We start from the raw sequence: 18,599 nt of genomic DNA, 5'->3' as shown, positions 1-18,599 counted from the left end.
GATCCTCGAAATTCTCGCACTGCGGGTCTTCGGGCTCCGAAACTACACGCGAAACGGGACAACTCAACAAACGGCGAAAATAAAGCCCTATTATTGACCTCTAAGCGTGCCATTAGATAGATCTCAAGATTTGAGGATTTTTTGGAAGTTGAACGGAGTCAAACGGACATACGGTTGAGAAGATATTGAATTTCTAAGATTATTGGATTTTTGTTCTAAAGGAAAAGGATATAATTAAACCCTTTTGGAAAAAGAAAAGAAAGAGGGAGGGGAAATAGACTTCCCTCGGGCGGCTAGGGCGCGGCCCGAGAGAAAAAGGCGCGGCTCGGCCGAGCTTAATGGGCCAGCCGGCCCGAGAAGGCGGCCCAAGGCACGCGCGAGAGGGGAGGAGAGAGGGAGCCGATGGGCCGGGTCCTTCTCGCGTGGTCCCAAGTGGGACCCGCTTGTCGGTGGCTCGGCTCACCGTGCGGAGGGAGCACGCGGCGCGCGCTAGGGTTTGGGGAGAGAGACGCGGTGCACGCGCGCGGTTCGTGGAGGACGCGGATGCGGCGGGCCCACGCGCAGCCTCACGGCTCGCGGTGGACTGCGCCCGCGAGCGGGGCCGGAGGGAGCGCTGACCGGGGTCGGCTCGACCCGGTCTTGGCCGAGCTGGCGCCGACGTGGCGCCTACATGGCTGCCACGCGGGCCGGCGGGAGGTAGACGACGACATCGGCCAGAACGGACGGCGGACGGCGGCTGCGAACAGCGGGGTGAACCACGGCGATACAAGCGAAAGCGAGCACATCGGGTGGTTGCACGAGACGAGGGGAGACGAGCCAACGGCTCGGATTCGCCGGAGGGAGTTCGATGGCGGTGGATTGCGGCGGCGGCATCCGGCGGCGAGAGAAGAGGGAAACGGCGATGGCGCGACGGGAGATCAATTCGGGCGAGCTAGAGCATCTACGCAACTCCGGGAATCCATTCCTTGCGCCGGATTAGGAGGAAACGCACCGAGGGAGGCCGGCGACGAGAGGCGCTTACCGAGCTCGGGCGGCGACGGCGGCGAGCACACAGTGGGCGGCGGCAAGGCTTGGGGCGGCACCAGCTAGCTACGGGGAGGCTACACAAGCTTCTACCGAAAGCTAAGGGGAAGAGGGGGAACGAGGAGGGAGAACGGGGAGATGCACTACCGTGCGGGACGGGGCGCAGTGACGATGGGCCGACGGCACGGGAGTGATCTCTCCGGCCTCGGGCCGGGGAAGCGGAGGAAGACGATGCGCCCGAAGCCCCCTTCACGCGTCCTTCGCACGCACCGGCTCTCCCGGTGCTTGGCGATGAACGGCGGAGGCGAGATAGAGGGGCAGCAATGGCGCGGTGGTGGCGAGCGAAACGGGAGGAGGAATTGATGGGAGGGCGCCTTGGTTAAATAGGAGGCGATGTCGGTTTGGGAACCGACCTAGGACGGTTAAGGGAGCGAGCTAGTGCTCGGCGGTCGTGGCCAAAACGGCGACAGGGGGGGTGACGCCAATGGAAGAGAAAGGGAAAAAAGAGGAGAGAAAGGGGGGCTTGCCCCTTGCCACTTTGGGAAAAGGAGGAGGGAGAGAGGGCGATGCGGCAGAGGGAGGAGGAGCTCTGCCTCCATCCCTTGGAAGCTAGCGTGCGGAGTGGCGGGGCCGGGTCGTGACGACGGCGATGACGGCGGGGGCGGTTTGGAACGGAGCGGCGACACGGGCGGCAGGCGCGGGCTCAGGCGCGGTAGAGGGCTGACGGCGGCGGCGACTGGCCGGTCGGCCACCACGGCGCCCGCGCGCGCGCGGGAAGCAACGGGCGGCGCGGCGATTTGGGCGGCGTCGGCGGGAACGGCGGCGAGAACGGAGAGGGAGGGAGAGGCGCTCGGCGCGGCTCACGCGCACGCGCGTGCGGCGCACGGGCAAAGCGAGGGAGGGGAGAGAGAGAAAGAGAGAAAGATGGGCCAAGAGGGAATCGGCCCACCGAACCTAAGGGAGGCAAAATAGACTTTTCGAGAAGGATTGAGATTAGGGATTTGAATTTGACGATGGATTGGGGATTTGAGATCTGGAATTGGCACGGAAACGGACAACAAGCAAAGAAACAATCTTCGCAAATAGGGTTTTTAGAATTTAAATTTTCCCGCTAGGCGCCACGACGGAACGGGCACTACAGCTCCACCGGCGAGGTGCGCTCCACTTCCTCCGCCTCTTCCCTCGTGTGTTCGACCTCCGCGACCCGCTACCACTCTCCCTCTCGGTTACCGCACCCGCTGCCGAGCTCCTCGCCGTCGCCACCTCCCTCGCCGCGGCGGCCGCCGGCTCCGATGAGCGGTGGGGTTATGACAATGGGGAGGGCTGCACCTCGGGTGCCATCTGATTTGCGGGAGGAGAGTGAGGTAGGAGGAGGGGATCCGGATTAGTACAGGATACTGGTGTATTTTAGCCATTATTTTTTTATAGAAATAAAAAAGAGTCAACACTATCATATATTTAGATGTAATTTTAATACATTTTAGCCATTATTTTTTTTATGGAAATAAAATAGAGTCAACGCTATCAGATATTTATTGGTAAATTTTTTGATAGAAATATAAGAACAAAAGGGCATACATGTGCTTCTTAAGTTGTGAAAGATCTCCCATACTCACACACACTGACCCACCCCTTCATTCAACATTTATTTTCATCGAAGAAAATAACACCTTAAACAGAACTAGAACTAGAAGAGAACTGGTGTATCTTCAGTTGGTGGCAGCAGCAGCGGCGCCAGCCATCCTCGCCATGGCGAGCTCGATCAGCTTGTCCACCTCCGGCATGGCGGCCTTGGCGACGTCCAGCTCGACGAAGCGCTCGGCCCACGCCGCCAGCAGCGGGGTGGTGGCCGGGTCGAACCTCTTGACGCCCTTCATCGCGTCGCCGGCGCGAACCCACGCCAGGAAGCTGCCGAGCACGATGTCGACGTAGCCGACGGTGTCGCCACCGAAGAAGGGCTTCCCCTTGGAGCACTCGCTCAGCCCGACCTCCATCTTCTCCAGCGCCTCCACCACCTTCTTCTCCCCTTCCGCCTTCTCCTCCTCCGTCTTTCCCGACGACGCCTGCTGCGACGCCTTCGCGATCTGCCAAAAATAATAATCCACCGCGCATAAACAACACGGAAATCGGAATCGACGCGGATGATCAGATGGATGGATCGATGCGAGGTGGTGGTGGTCGAGTTGGTACCGTGTCGTCGCAGAATGCGGCCCAGAAGCGAGCGACGGCGCGTTCGTGGGGGTCGGCGGGGAGCAGGGTGGCGCCGGCATCGGGGAACGCCTCGTCGAGGTACTGCAGGATGATCTGCGACTCGCAGACTGGCTTGCCATTGTGGATGAGGACGGGCACCTTCTTGTTCACCGGGTTGGAGCTGAGGAGGAGCTCGCTCTTGTTCTTGAGATCCTCCTCGACGTACTCGTAGTCGAGGCCCTTGAGACTGAGCGCGAGCTTCACTCGCAGAACGTACGGGCTCGCCCACATGCCCAGCAGCTTCAGCTCGTCTCCTCCTCCGGCCATGGCTTTCTCGTGTCTGAACTCTGAACTCCGATGGTCTCTGCTCTGTATCAGCTTGTGAGTTGCGAGCTCTGTTCTGTTTGGTGGTTGGTGTTGAGGTGGAAGGAGATGACGCGTATTTATAGAATTAGGCCCAAATTATATTAGCCTGAGCTCTGAAATCTGCAGTTTCCACGAAGAGGCCGGACGACTGTTTTTTTGTTATATTCTGGTATAAAATTCTGGTTTGAATAAACAATCGAAAGTTTATATGCTTGGGCAAGAATCAAAGAAAAGTATGAGCATGGTCAAGCTGGTCATTCATTTTTCTTTCTTCATCAATGACTAGTATATTGGGTGATGCTCTCAAAAACTCAGCCACGATTGCACTTATCTTGACTTCAGTACAAAGAAGCGTAGGCTGAGTGGCTGACAAATCTGTTCCAATCCTTTTGATATCATCATTTGTATTATTCACGTAAACACATAATACTCGTCGCTACTCCATTATTTGTCATCTGATACGTCAATCTGCAAGGCTGATAGATAAGATTGGGTCAAGACTGCCAGGCTGGAAAGGACATTTTTTTACCTCTGCGGGACGTCAAACACTAGTTACCTCTATTTTAAGTGCTACGCCGACACATCATCTTACGGTCTTTCAAGCACCCAAATAGGTACTTAAAAGAATTGACCGTTTCAGAAGATCGTTTATGTGGAAAGGCAAATATCCCGATCACTAAAATCCTAGCGACAGTTTGATCAACTGGCAAACAGTTTGTAAACCCAAGAAATTGGGTGGGGCTGGCCTCCCAAACCTGGATAGATTCTCAAGAGCTCTTCAACTCCGCTGGCTCTAATTCAAGTGGAAGGAGGAGAACAAACCTTGGGTAGGCATTAATCTACTCTGTGACGATTTGAACAAAAGACTTTTTCAAGCAGCAACAACAATATCAGTGGGCAACGGTGCTAAAACTAGTTTCTGGCATGATAATTGGATCCAAAATCGATGTTTAAAAGATATTGTGCCCAACTGTTTCAGTCTGGTAAATAGAAAGCAAAGAACCATGCAAGTTGAGATGAGAGACAACAAATGGCTTACCTCTTTTAGACAATTCACCTATGTGGAGGAATTGCATGACTTGGTGCAGCTTGGAGGTTTGCTCCAACTGGTCTCGCTTTCTTAAGATCCGGATGACATTTCCTGGGATTGGACTGAACCTGGTTCCTACACAACCAAGAGCGTATCTCTTTCAATTTTAAGGTTCCTTCGCTAGGAATGATTTTGTATCTCTATGGAGGGCCCTGGTTGAACCAAAAATGAAATTCTTTGGATTGTTAATTCTTTATAAAAAAAAACCCTTATTGCCCAGAATTTGCTCCGGAGACACTAATCATGCAATTGGATATGTTGTCTCTGTACCGCTTTTGAAGATACATCATCTGTTCAGTGAATGTGTCTTTGTCAGACAAGTTTGGAGCCTAGTTTGCCAATTCCAAAATCTGACCCCTGCAGGTTCCAAAGAGCAAGCGCATGCGATTAGAGGCTCGTTGTTAACTACCTGGTTGAATATTTGGTTAGAAAGAAATAGAAGAATCTTCCCAAACTCTTCTTGTTCAGAAACCGAAGTAGCTTACTTTATCAAACAGGACATACCTTCTCTATTGTTAAATTCCGGCAGATGTCCTGCCGTCCTTCCCCTTAAAAAAAAACGTCAATCTGAACTTGTACCTGTTTCAATCTGCACTTGTACCTGTTTTCTTGTGCATATACATTATTAGGGAGATTAGACTGACTGCTTCCTCTCTGAATTCTGATTGCCATGTGTGCGTATGCTGTGACGCTCAAACGATGATCAGTAAAAATCAAAGAAGTCAGCTCTTGTTATCACCAATCTGGTTGACTGGTTCCAGAACACTAAGTCTCCATTCGGTGGCACCAGTTGGAGGAATATTTTCTTTTTTCATTTTTGGGAGTTCGAGGAATAATTTTAACACACGTAAAATGAGAAAACTCATTACTACATAATTAATTAAATATTAACTATTATAAAATTAAAAAAAATTATTTAATTTTTATAAGTACTTCTACATAAAAACTTTTTACTAAAAACGTAAAAACGTAAGTACCGTTTAACGGTTTGAAAAACGTACGAACGAAAAGTGAGGAAGTTGAAGTTTGGAGCTGAGAAAAAAAGTGGGCCTAAGTTCTGTAAACTAACACTAAGTCTTGTTAATTTATTTCCCATTCTCTTGTATTATCCATATACATTTTGTGTCACGCTTGCATTTCTTGGTCGGGTGCATCCATACATGATGCGACGTATTTTCAACTACAACATAGGCGGCCATGTTTAGTTGCCACATAAAAATTTTACACCATATCACATCGAACGTTTAAACAGCTGCATGAAATATTAAATATAGGCTAAAAAATAACTAATTACACAGATTGCGACTAATTTGCGAGACAAATCTTTTAAGTCTAATTGCTCCATGATTTGATAATTTGGTGCTATAGTAAACATTTATTAATGACGGATTAATTAGACTTAATAAATTTGTCTCGCGGTTTATTGACGTATTCTGTAATTAGTTTTTTATTAATGCTCAAACACCCTATGCGACACCCTATATAATACCCGATGTGACACGCCAAAACTTTACACCCCGGATCTTAACACCCCCATAGTCAAATTTCTATAACTACAATATTAGCAAGAATACAATTCAAATTAGTAATATTACTTTACAAACTAGGTGGGTCTGCGTCACTTTGGAAATATGCAATATTAATACATTTAAAATTATAACATCCCGGCCTAGGGCTTAATAGAATTAATAGAATACTCATATCAACAGGTTGCAACTTCTTTTCCGGAAGCCGATCTCCAAAGAACTCCAGGGTTAAGCGTGCTTGGCCTAGAGCAGGGTTAAGCGTGCTTGGCCTAGAGCAATTTGGGATGGGTGACCGACCGGGAATCAGGGGGTGAGGGTGTAACATCTCGGCCTAGGGCTTAATAGGGTGAGGGTGTCCGGAAGCCGATCTCCAAAGAACTCCAGGGTTAAGCGTGCTTGGCCTAGAGCAATTTGGGATGGGTGACCGACCGGGAATCAGGGGGTGAGGGTGTAACATCCCGGCCTAGGGCTTAATAGGATTAACAGAATACTCATATTAACAAGTTACAACTTCTTTTCTACTCATATTAACAAGTTACAACTTCTTTTCCGGAAGCCGATCTCCAAAGAACTCCAGGGCGGGGTTGATCGACGGGGGCGTCGATCTCTCTTAAGGGGGTGAGGGTGTAACATCCCGGCCTAGGGCTTAATAGGATTAATAGAATACTCATATTAACAAGTTACAACTTCTTTTCCGGAAGCCGATCTCCAAAAAAACTCTAGGGTTAAGCGTGCTTGGCCTGGAGGGTTAAGCTTCTTTTCCGGAAGCCGATCTCCAAAAAAACTCCAGGGTTAAGCGTGCTTGGCCTGGAGGGTTAAGCTTCTTTTCCGGAAGCCGATCTCCAAAAAAACTCCAGGGTTAAGCGTGCTTGGCCTGGAGGGTTAAGCGTGCTTGGCCTAGAGCAATTTGGGATGGGTGATCGACCGGGAAATTCTTCCCGAGCAATTTGGGATGGGTGACCGACCGGGAAATTCTTCCCGGCTGCATGTGTTGGTCTGTGAGGGCAGTCTATGACCTATAAGCTATCAGATGTAAGCGGGCCCGGCCTAAAAAATAACAAATGTGAATGTGAATAATGGATGCATTAGATAGAGTTTACACTAATTTGTTATTTATATTATATTATTATTAGACAATAATCACTATGAATACGTAGCCGCCCTTTTGCGCGCCAACCAATCGATGTAATAGTGTTCAACCACCCTCTTGGATCAGTGCACACCTTCATCTGGCCTCAGGCCTCTGCGGCGGCTTCTTGTGCCTGCTTCTTCTTGAACTCTATCATCATGCCGGCGTCCGGCATGACCGCCTTGTAGGCCTCGAGCTCGCCGACGCGCTCCAGCCACGCCGCCAGGAGCGGTGTCTTGGCGGCGTCGAACTGCTTCAACCCGAACAGCTCCTCCATCGCATGCACCCACGGGACGAAGCCACCGAGCGCGACGTCGACGTACCCGACGGCGTCGCCGCCAAAGAAGGGCTTCCCCTTGGAGCACTCCCTCAGGGCTCCCTCCAGCGTCTCCGCCACCGCGAACGTCTGCTTCCTCCCCTCCACCTTCTCCTCCTCCGTCTTTCCCTTGAACACCATCTTCCACGCACTGAACAGCTGCATCATTCGATCAGCACCAAAATCGTCAGAAAAGCTTGCGTGAGAGAACTGATGTACGGTGATCATACGAATTACCTTGTCGTCGACGTAGGAGGCCCAGAAGCGAGCGACGGCGCGGTCGAGGGGGTCGGAGGGGAGGAGGGCGGCGCCGGCGCCGGGGAACGCCTCGTCGAGGTACTGCACGATGACCATGGACTCGGAGATGGGCTTGCCGTTGTGGATGACCACGGGGGTCCTCTTGTGCACCGGGTTGGAGCTGACGAGGAGATCGCTCTTGTTGTGGAGGTCCTCCTCGACGTACTCGAAGCTCAGGCCCTTGAAGCTGAGCGCGAGCTTCACTCGCAGTGGGAATGGGCTCACGTAGACGCCGAGCATCTTCAGGTCATCTCCTCCTCCGGCCATGGCTATCCAACGCTCTGAGGCCTAAGCAGTAGTACGTCCCAAGGATTGGAGCTTTTGGCTTTTGTTTTGTTGGGCTCCTTGTCTTTTGGAGGTACGAAGCTATGATAGGTGGTGTATATATATATAGAGAGAGAGAGATTTGCCTCTGCCTGCAGGGTTAACTGATGTAGAAACTATTCAGCCAGTGACCAATTTGTTTTGAATATACTTCATTGATTTTTCTTGGAAGTGGATTTTTGTCCCTCAAGAGGATATCCACTCGTTTTATGCATAGCATTCAGAAAGTTATAAAAAAATTTGAAAATTTTATCAATATAGATAAATATATGATATATCTTTTCGCAAACATGCGAGCTAAAATTCGAATTATATAATTCGAAACAAAAATAACAAATTTGACTGTGAATTACACGTTCTATTCGTAGTCAAATTTATTATTTTTGTTTCTACTTGTATAAGTTGAATTTTAATATGCATGTTTGTAAAGTGACATATCACATATTGATCTATCCTACTAAATTTTTTCAATTTTTTATGACATTTTAAGTAACATGTAAAAATGAGGGGATATCCCCTTAAAGCATGAATTGAGTTTTCCATTTTTCTTGCCCACCACTACTATGCAATACTATTCTCCATCACCCTGTAAGTTTTGAGATGCTGACAATCCATCCAGATTGCAACTTTCTACTGCCCTTGCTTTGCATAAACGCAGTCGTTAGACTATCTCCAACAGCCTAGGCATAGCGACAACCAAACCCAAAATGCGTGCTCCAGGCTACTGTAGCGGAAAAAAACAGGGTCCAACAGAGTACCCATACTAAGGACCTACTTTGGGTGCCAACCGAGGCGGAACTCAAATATGAGCGCCCTCTCTCCTCAACCAAAACACCTAGCGTAACTGTTTCGCGGGAGGCGGAGAGAAGAGGAAAGCGCACCTGGCCCCGGTGATAGGAAAAGCTCCGCCGCCGGCGAGATCTGCTCTGAGCTAGGATTCGCAAGTATGGATCTCTCTCCAACCCCACCCTCCTTCATCCCTGGTCCCATCTCTCCTCTCTCTCGACGTGGATTTGGCCGCGGCCGCTCGCACCCTGGCCAAGGGCGCATCGCGCCGCATGCTGTGCCTAGCCCCAGCGACGCCGCTCAAATTTTTGTTGACCGCACCCTCCCTGGCATGTTTGTGCCATGTTTAATTGAATCTCTGTTGTAATAGGATGATGGATAAAAATATTGGTGGCTCAAGTGCTCGCGCTGGCGAATCTGAAGAAATCTTTCGGACAGATCAGTGGGCTTTTGGTTTTTCTGCCGCTTTGCATTCTTTTGAAAGGGAATGTGACATCGAACAAGCAAACATGCAGCCGGCCTTGTCCGAACAAGCAAATGTTCGAACGGAATTAGCCACAAATTAAAAGGGAATGTGACATCGAACAAGCAAATGCTAGAAATCATATTACCTGTGTTCTGATTGACTCTGCTGCGCCAACGTTCGGCCTTGTCCGAACGGTCGCTCGCCGGCGGCTACCTCGCTGCCACTGAGACTCCCTTCTCACATGCAGCCGGGGCGGCAAAACAATCCCGCCATCGAGCCAACACCGCAGTCCCGCGCCCCGCGCCCGGTATATCTCGCACGACACCCTCCGTTTCCCGCGTAAAAATTTCATCGCGGGCCCACGAAGGAAACTGTCCGTGTTGCAGGGTTTCCTTTTGCGTTCGCTGTTGGAGAAGGCAAGAAATAGGTGCGTGACCCTTTTGCCACAGGTGACACATACCGTCCAATGGGTCTCCTGTTAAGGGTATTATTGTTAGAGATAGTCTTATATGGTGCTGGTCTGTCTCTTGTTCCTCGTTACTTGCCTGGTCTGTGCTACACACGTGGCACAACTACTGTAATATCTGATCAGTGACGCTTGCTTGTTCGGCTGTTCCGTTGTTCGTCATCGATGACGGCTGCGTTTGATATGGCTGTTGTGCTTGGCTAGTTAGCAAGGAAAATAAGACGAGCAATTAACGTGTATTTAATTAAGTATTAATCATTATAAATTTGAAATATAAAGTCATTGCTTAAAGAAAAAATATATAAAAAGTTTCTTTAAAAAATTATATCGTTTAGCAGTTTAGAAAGCATGTTCGTAGCTCAAGTAATAAGCAGAAATTTTGATCCAGTATTATCATCTATTACCTTATGCCTCGTGCTACTGCAAGGTTTGAATGATGAGCTTTTTTGCCGTCCAGCATGCTGTTGTGATACCGAATCTATCATGGTTACGGATAAAACATACCTCTTATCCTATGACTGACGAAACATACGAGTATGGTATACCATCATCCATACGATATACTTCCGTATGTGATAAGGAAATCTACAAGATATTATGGAAAATATCCTCACGGACTTGTGATTAATAGAGTCCTACTCGGAGATGATTGGGTTTATCCTATATATATCGTGTAGGGTTCATTGTCTCCGAGTTCTACTTAGAGACTAAGGCAACTCACGGTATAAAAGGCACACCCCCTGAGGGGTTCAGATCATCGAATCATAGTGCCAACACACTTACCATAATTTACGAAGCCGGAGGACGCGAAGCCAGACTCGTCGGGAGATCTCGTCAAACCATCTCGACAAGGGTCTCGCCGGTAACGCCGGATTCGTCTGTTCTCTTTATACTCTGTGGTTTTCCATATAAATCTTATATAAACTAGACTAAGGCTATTACCTCACGAGGGGCCTGAACCAATATAATCTTTATCTTTGTCTTTCGTGATGTCGTATCGTATAGATCCTCGTACCAACGTACCTCAATACCCTATTTATCCTGTCTACGGGTATCCCTCGTCGACAGAATCCTATCCATTAGTTTGATTGATCCAATGGCTAGCGTAGGTCGGTACCACGAGGTACCATTTTAGTCCTTGGGGTGGTAGTGCTCATAAAATAGAAGTGGAAGGGTAAGATTGTCCTTTCACATTGCAAAATTTTTTTTCTCGGTTTGAATTTGTATGGACGGATGAGTGGAGAAGGCAAAGACCAACCAATGCCGTGGCATTCATATATCTTTGCATCGCCGCATCTTCATCCCTCATCTACTTCCATGCGAGCTACGTTTCCACCTCTCTGCCTACTTATGTGACTCTGCCGTCGCTGCCCGCCACTAACACAGTCGATTTAGTCGCCCATGCCGCCGTGCGGAGGTGGAGAGACGGCGGCATGGGGGATGGAGAGTACACAGGGATATTAGCCGGCGTCGCCCTGCACGGAGGAATGGCACTTCGGCAAGGAAACGATGCATACTTGCATTTCGGGAAGGAAGAATGTGGCGGTGGCGGTGACGTCGCAAGCTTGTTCCGGGTGCTGGCTTTATTTCGTTCTCGATTGTACCCCTCGTGATTAAACGGTTGGATTTGTTTTGGTACCTGGCAATACCAGTACCTAGGGGTATCAATGCTAGACCAGAGCAAACCTCTTGAATGATAATGTCTTGGGTGACGGCCTTTCGAAAAAGAAATGAAAATGGGAGTAGGAAAAAATACATTTGTATGAAGAAGTTTATTTGAACAAATATTATTGAAACAAATCAACGTATGAATTAATATAGACGTAGCACATCATACATCATCTTGGTAGAATAGCCACTTCCCACTTGGCAACTGCGACGGTACATGGCGAAGATACACGGTGCGGCAATACGAACTGATGAACATAGTTGCAGAAACAAGACGAGGTACAGCCATAGGAACTGCGAAAATGTGGAAGCACACGACAATCTATATGGTTGTGTTTCAAACTTCAAACTCCCCTCCAGGATTCAGCAAACTTCAACTGGCCTCACCCGCGGCGGCTGCGGCCGCCCCCGCTGCCTGTGCCTGCCTCATCTTGGCGAGCTCGACCAGCCTGCCAATGTCCGGCATGACCTCCTTGACGGCGTCGAGCTCGTCGAAGCGCTCCAACCACGCCGCCAGGAGCGGCGTCTTGGCGGCGTCGAACTGGTTCAGGCCGAACACCTCTTCGATCGCGTGCACCCACGCGACGAAGCCTCCGAGCACGACGTCGACGTAGCCGACGGTGTCGCCGCCGAAGAAGGGCTTCCCCTTGGAGCACTCGCTCAGTGCTCCCTCCAGTTTCTCCACCACCGCAAACGTCTGCTTCACCGCCTCCGCCTTCTCCTCCTCCGTCTTGCTTCTGAACACCAGAATCCACGCACTGAACAGCTGCAACGCACAGAACACACGCAGATCGATCAATCAGCTTAATTCACAAACATAAGAGAGAAATCAAGTAATCAATAAAAGTGCATGGTGATCTGACGAACCTTTTCGTCAATGTAGGCAGCCCAGAAGCGAGCGACGGCGCGATCGTGGGGATCGGCGGGGAGGAGGGTGACGCCGGCGTCGGGGAACACCTCGTCGATGTACTGCACGATGACCTGCGACTCGCAGATGGGCTTGCCTTTGTGGATGAGCACGGGGACCTTCTTGTGTACCGGGTTGGAGCTGAGGAGGACATCGCTCTTGTTCTTGAAGTCCTCCTCGACGTAGTCGTAGCTCAGGCCCTTGAAGCTGAGCGCAAGCTTCGCTCGCAGAGCGAACGGGCTCGCCCACATGCCCAGCAGCTTCAGCTCTTCGCCTCCCCCGGCCATGGCGATCGAATGTTCTTCACACGTCTCTCGAAGATTGGAGCTTTTGGCTTCTCTTCTGCTCGATCGACTCCTCCTTGGGAAGAAATTAAGAGGCCAGGACGTATATATATAGACCGTTCCTGTGGCTGCAGTCTGCAGACCTGCAGTCTTGACATATCATCTCAAACTTACCCGTGAACAGAGCAAAACAGAGTATAGTATACTGCCCTGTGGTTGCGTAGTCTGCATACTTGGCATAAACTACTGGTAAAATATTTTGCGTCAGTGATCTGATCAGTGACGTGCACCTTGTGTCTTCTTTTTTCTCAAGAAATAGAAGGTAGCTAAAACGTGTTCCAGCTGTAACGCGAGCATGGGGTCTCGTTAATTTCATGATTTGTTTCATCATCAGAAGAGTATTTCAGGTGTTGAAATGAAGGGAGGCTGACCATTCAGGTCAAACGTAAGAATACAGTATAGCCTTGTCCATGCCGCCGAGTGGTTTATCAATTTTTGCTAGTATGTTTGACTAATGGAATGATCATTTCTTGTTTTGCAAGCAGTATGCATCAGCATCAGCACATCAAAGTCATCAGCTACTTTAGGCTGTTCCAAGAAGTGACATATCCTCTCCGCTACAGCGTGAACGAGACATGATGGTATGCAGCATTCAGGATTGTTCTCAGCATGCAATTTCCTGGTGATATTCCTGTTCTGAACTAGGCTCTGAACACCGGTTTAATGAGAATTACCAGCGCTCGGTGAAATCCGATAACTAGGCCCCAGTTCATCAAATTTAACTTAACAAAATTCAAATTCATCTTTTACCTTGTTGATTTCAGGGGTAACTATTTTTTGGAATCTTTGTTGTTCTGAGGACAAAATTGGTCCTATTTGGGAGCCCGTATATCCTGAAGGACCTGAACAAGGAACAAGTTCACTTTGGGTCGCTCTATTTGTCGTCCAGTCCGATTTTCGTCCCTTGATCACAAAACCGGATACAATGCATCCATCAACTTACAAAACCGTGCAGAAAAGGTCCCTCGGCAGTATTGTGCTTGGTTTTGGATGACGCGGCGCCTACGTGACTCGATCGTGGCGGGCGGTGGGTGGAGCGACAGCGCCACGGCGGCGGGAGAGCGGAAGAGGAGCGGCGGCTTGCCGCCCCGCCTCGCTCGCCTGTTCTCGACATCAATGCCGCCATCTCCCCCCCTCCACCGCAACCGAGCCCCTCTCCCCCAACCACCGACCCCGCTGCCCCTCGCCGCCTTCCCCACCCACGCCTTCTCCTCCTTCGTCACCGCTGCTGGTTGTAGCCGCGTCGCCCCGACAAGTGCGCGCGATCATCCTTCCTCACCGGCCAGCAAGCGCGCACGGAGAGGGAAAAATGCGGCTGCCAACGAGGGGGGCGGAGACGGTCGCTGGCCGCCGCCCGCTGTGCACCGTCGCCGTCGAGCCCCACCCACGGCGCCCCACCGTCGAGCCCCACCCACAGCGCCTCGCCGTCGAGCTTTTCATTGCATTGCAGAGGGAGGAGACGAGGATGCCGACCAGCGTGGAGAGGCCGGGCCACCGCTACTATTCCGCCCTCTTGCCGGCTGCCGACCCTAGCGCACCGCTACTCCTTTCCCTCCCTCCTGTCGGCCGGCGCGTGCTGCCCCCTCTCCCGCTAGCCGCCCCGATGAGCTCGCCTCCTCCCTCCCTGCGCTCTCACCACGCTGCCCGCCGCCCGTCTTCGCTTCGCCCACCGCCCGCCGCCGCTCTGCTTCCACCTACCGGCCCTCTGGTCCGCCCTCCGCCCGCCGCCCACCGCCCACTGCCGCTCGCCCTTCTCCTCGCCGTGTGGGGGGGAGAGAGGGGGGATAGAGAGAAGAGGGAGGCTGACATGTGGGACCACCTGGGTCCCACCCTTTATTAATTATTTTTGTGTAGCTGACATGTGGGTCCTACGGTTTTTTATTATTTTCCCGGGATCCAATTGCCACGTCAATGCCACGTGGGACAAAGAACTAGTCAAAGGGAGCCACGTAGGCGCCACATAATCCAAAACTGGGTACAATACCACCGAGGGACCTTTTCTGCACGATTTTGTAAGTTGAGGGATGCGTTGTATCCAGTTTTGTGACCAAGGGACGAAAATCGGACTGGGCGACAAATAGAGAGACCAAAGTGCACTTATCCCCTGAACAAAGCAATTGACCGATGGTCCAGCAGAACAGTTTCCTTGACCCATTAAGGCCCAGCAATTGACCTACGGCCCAGCAGTATAATGGCCGAGCACAGGGCCCAGAAGTACAGAACCACCCGTCGCGTTGGCACACGATCGCTCTGCAGCATACAAGTACAACGAGTGACCCATCTCATCTGATAGTCAAACCTGCCTGTCTCCTCTTGTGATCTAGGGATGGAAATCGACCTGTTGGTCTCGCAATCGCTGAGGGTGAAAGCAGTGCAGGTACTGCACTTGCTAGGTCTCGGTTGTCACTTGTCACCGGCCTAGGGGCTAGGTCTAAAGCTCAGAGAAAGATACATGCTCCATAGTGCAAGTTATTTGTAGTAGGTGTCACCATTATCATATCTCACTTTTCATTTTCCCCTCTCTCTCTCTCCCTCCTCTGTGCCTTCTAACCCCCCACCGGCAGAGGAAGCCAAGGCATCGGACAAAGAAAGCGAAGTGCCAAGCGTAGACAGTGTCGGCTGGAGGGGTAGCTGGGTGGCCAGTTCCAGCATGGCACACCACCACTTCTTTGCTCCCCGGAAGCAGCGGAGGTCGGCGGCGCAGGAGCGAGGGAAGCGGGAGCTCGACGGCATGGATCAGGAGGTGTGGGCTGACATGGGCACCGCCGTCAGGGTCGGGGCACCACCGCTTCTCCACCTCTGCACCCAATTGCTGCCGCACCCAACTGCCGCGGGCAAGCTCCTGTTGTCGTCGTCGAATGGGATGGTGAGCTTAGGGCGGATTTGGCTCGGACATGGCACCCCTGCTCCTCTCCCCTCTTCAGCGAGCTTCTCCTACACGGATCAAAGAAGGCAAAGCTTGACGGCACGGATGGAGACGCATATGGGCGGGCGAGGGCACTGTCATCGGGGTCAGGGTTAGGGTCACCGCCACTTTACCACCTCTGCGCCCCTCTCCGGCTTCTCGATCCGAAGCTGATGGCGGTGAGCTGCAGGTTGGCCACCGTTCTTCCCCCCTTCCTTCTGCTTTCTGGCCATGCACGGATGCGCTTCCCCTTTTTCAAACAACATTGTTGTATTCTCTAAAGAGGCTCTCGTTATCAAGTGGAGGCGCGCAAACCCGGTGTAGACATGGTCCCCAACCCTCCTCTCTCCTCGGCGCACAATTTACCTACATGGATAGACAATGTCACACGCCCTCAACGACTAGTGGCTGTGGAAATTGTTCCATCGCTAGCAACCACAGAAAATCCTCCTCACATGACAAAAGGGAACACATCAAGAGACGTCAGCCCAATATACTAGTCCAAGGCTCCAAGCATCACGCCACCGAGAAAAAAATAAACCATATGACACACACAACGACGCACGTAAGTGGTCGTCGAAGCTTCCAATATAGTAAGCGAAAAGCGCTCCATAATTGCGTATATATAAACACATGAACATCAGCAGCAACCTCCTCACTGCACCAAGAAGAAGCAGATAGCGAAAATGTCGTCGACTAACAGTTCAGGCGATCCGGCGGCGGTGCGCGTGGTGGGCGGCTGGGCGAGCCCCTTCATGAACCGCGTGGTGGTGGCGCTGAAGCTGAAGGGCGTGGAGCACGAGATGTTGCAGGAGACGGTGGGGAAGAAGAGCGAGCTGCTGCTCCGGTCCAACCCGGTGCACAAGAAGATCCCCGTGCTGCTCCACCACGGCAAGCCCATCGCCGAGTCTCTCATCATCGTCTAGTACATCGACGAGGTCTGGCCGGCCTCCAATGGCGCCCCGTCCATACTCCCCCGCGACCCCTACGGCCGCGCCGTCGAGCGGTTCTGGGCAAAGTACATCGATGACAAGGTAACTATCCCGGTATCCCCTCGTTTTTCCATATCAGATTCAGAAAGTTATAGAAGATGGTAAGTAGTACAAATATGCAAACATGTAATTCAAATTCAATTTACACCAAAAATTTGTGCACCGTTACCCACAAAACAAGAACCTTTATTTCGAAATTCAAAAAAAAAAACTATTTGCGTCGGAAATGAGAGATATTTTGTTTCTCCATACAGAATTAGTTTCTTCTGATTCTGACGTAACAAACAATTTCTATGAGACATCAGAATCACCATTTACCCCATTTATATGATTTAAGGATACATAAAGCAGATTTTTTACTTTAAACTAGATTTTTGACCTTAGAACGCTAAGAGGTTAGATTTTCTATTTTTATTTTAATTTAAAAAGAAGTTTAGTTAATTCATTAAGGTTATGCTTATACCATGTAGAAGGTTCCATCGGAACAATTATTATTTATTTCAAGCTATTTCGGCTCTTTCTTAATCTTCGAAAAGAAAGAAATTTCGTAATGGAAAGGTAGGATGAAAAAAAAGAAAAAATCAAAAGGAAGTGTGGAAAAAATGACAAGAAGATATTGGAACATCAATTTGAAAGAGATGATAGAAGCGGGAGTTCATTTTGGTCATGGTATTAAGAAATGGAATCCTAAAATGGCCCCTTACATCTCGGCAAAGCGTAAAGGTACTCATATTACAAATCTCGCTAGAACCACCCGTTTTTTATCAGAAGCTTGTGATTTAGTTTTTGATGCAGCAAGTCAGGGAAAAAGCTTCTTAATTGTTGGTACCAAAAAAAGAGCAGCGGATTTAGTAGCATCAGCTGCAATAAGGGCTCGTTGTCATTATGTTAATAAAAAGTGGTTCAGTGGTATGTTAACGAATTGGTCGATTACTAAAACTAGACTTTCTCAATTTAGAGACTTAAGAGCAGAAGAAAAGATGGAAAAATTCCACCATCTCCCAAAAAGAGATGTGGCAATCTTGAAGAGAAAATTATCTACCTTGCAAAGATATCTCGGCGGGATCAAATATATGACGAGGTTGCCTGACATTGTGATCGTCCTCGATCAGCAAAAAGAGTATATAGCTCTTCGGGAATGTGCCATTTTGGGGATTCCTACTATTTCTTTAGCCGATACAAATTGTGACCCAGATCTCGCGAATATATCGATTCCAGCCAACGATGACACTATGACTTCAATTCGATTGATTCTTAACAAATTAGTATTTGCAATTTGTGAGGGCCGTTCTCTCTATATAAGAAATCATTGATTAAGAAGAATAGTTAATTCTTGGGCAACTGCGTAGATTTATGGAATCACTTACTATTCTTTTTTGTTTTGCATAGAAAAAAGACGGGGAATATTGATATATATTAGAGGGTATTGATATATATTATCATCTGATGTGATTTCTTGATATCCTAAATATAAGATTAATACTTCACGTTGCTGAGTTGAGAAAAAGATGGTTGAATCAAAAGAATTCTTTTTTTGAAGTTCATTTTTTATCAGGGGACAATATGAATATTATACCGTGTTCCATTAAAACACTCAAGGGGTTATACGATATATCGGGCGTAGAAGTAGGCCAACACTTCTATTGGCAAATAGGAGGTTTCCAAATTCATGCCCAAGTACTTATCACTTCTTGGGTCGTAATTACTATCTTGCTAGGTTCAGTTATCATAGCTGTTCGCAATCCACAAACCATCCCAACCGATGGTCAGAATTTCTTCGAATATGTCCTTGAGTTTATTCGAG

The 18,599-nt window shown here is 49.6% G+C and overlaps 3 protein-coding genes across 3 annotated transcripts; 1 reads left to right on the top strand and 2 right to left on the bottom strand.

Annotated features, from left to right (window-relative positions):
- Positions 1–2,554: 2,554 nt before the first annotated feature.
- On the bottom strand, positions 2,555–8,299 carry LOC4349185 (uncharacterized). Its single transcript, XM_066304578.1, has 4 exons — positions 7,878–8,299; positions 7,437–7,799; positions 3,214–3,675; positions 2,555–3,107 (listed from the first exon to the last, which is right to left on the bottom strand). Exons 1-4 carry the CDS (start codon positions 8,202–8,204, stop codon positions 2,733–2,735), a joined length of 1,527 nt encoding a protein of 508 aa, XP_066160675.1. The 5' UTR covers positions 8,205–8,299; the 3' UTR covers positions 2,555–2,732.
- Positions 8,300–11,769: 3,470 nt separating this feature from the next.
- Positions 11,770–12,917, bottom strand: LOC4349181 (probable glutathione S-transferase GSTU6). Its single transcript, XM_015758264.3, has 2 exons — positions 12,515–12,917; positions 11,770–12,413 (listed from the first exon to the last, which is right to left on the bottom strand). The coding sequence occupies exons 1-2, from the start codon at positions 12,839–12,841 to the stop codon at positions 12,021–12,023; spliced, it is 720 nt and encodes a 239-aa protein (XP_015613750.1). The 5' UTR covers positions 12,842–12,917; the 3' UTR covers positions 11,770–12,020.
- Positions 12,918–16,395: 3,478 nt separating this feature from the next.
- LOC136353764 (glutathione S-transferase U17-like) lies at positions 16,396–17,784 on the top strand. Its single transcript, XM_066304980.1, has one exon. The coding sequence runs from the start codon at positions 16,490–16,492 to the stop codon at positions 16,727–16,729; it is 240 nt and encodes a 79-aa protein (XP_066161077.1). The 5' UTR covers positions 16,396–16,489; the 3' UTR covers positions 16,730–17,784.
- The last annotated feature ends 815 nt before the right edge of the window (positions 17,785–18,599 follow it).

The sequence above is a fragment of the Oryza sativa genome, chromosome 10, assembly GCF_034140825.1.
Source record: "Oryza sativa Japonica Group chromosome 10, ASM3414082v1".
NCBI classification, from domain to species: Eukaryota; Viridiplantae; Streptophyta; class Magnoliopsida; order Poales; family Poaceae; genus Oryza; species Oryza sativa.
Note: the sequence above shows the minus strand (reverse complement) of the source record. Positions and strands in the feature narration are given on the sequence as shown.

Coding starts and splice junctions, on each gene's coding strand:
- LOC4349181 (XM_015758264.3), bottom strand. CDS start 12,841: ATGGCCGGGGGAGGCGAAGAGCTGAAGCTGCTGGGCATGTGGGCGAGC. Junction 12,414..12,514: donor CTGCCTACATTGACGAAAAG/GTTCGTCAGATC, acceptor TGTGCGTTGCAG/CTGTTCAGTGCGTGGATTCT.
- LOC4349185 (XM_066304578.1), bottom strand. CDS start 8,204: ATGGCCGGAGGAGGAGATGACCTGAAGATGCTCGGCGTCTACGTGAGC. Junction 3,676..7,436: donor CACAAGAAGCCGCCGCAGAG/GCCTGAGGCCAG, acceptor AGGCTAATATAA/TTTGGGCCTAATTCTATAAA. Junction 3,108..3,213: donor CCGCATTCTGCGACGACACG/GTACCAACTCGA, acceptor TATTTTTGGCAG/ATCGCGAAGGCGTCGCAGCA.
- LOC136353764 (XM_066304980.1), top strand. CDS start 16,490: ATGTCGTCGACTAACAGTTCAGGCGATCCGGCGGCGGTGCGCGTGGTG.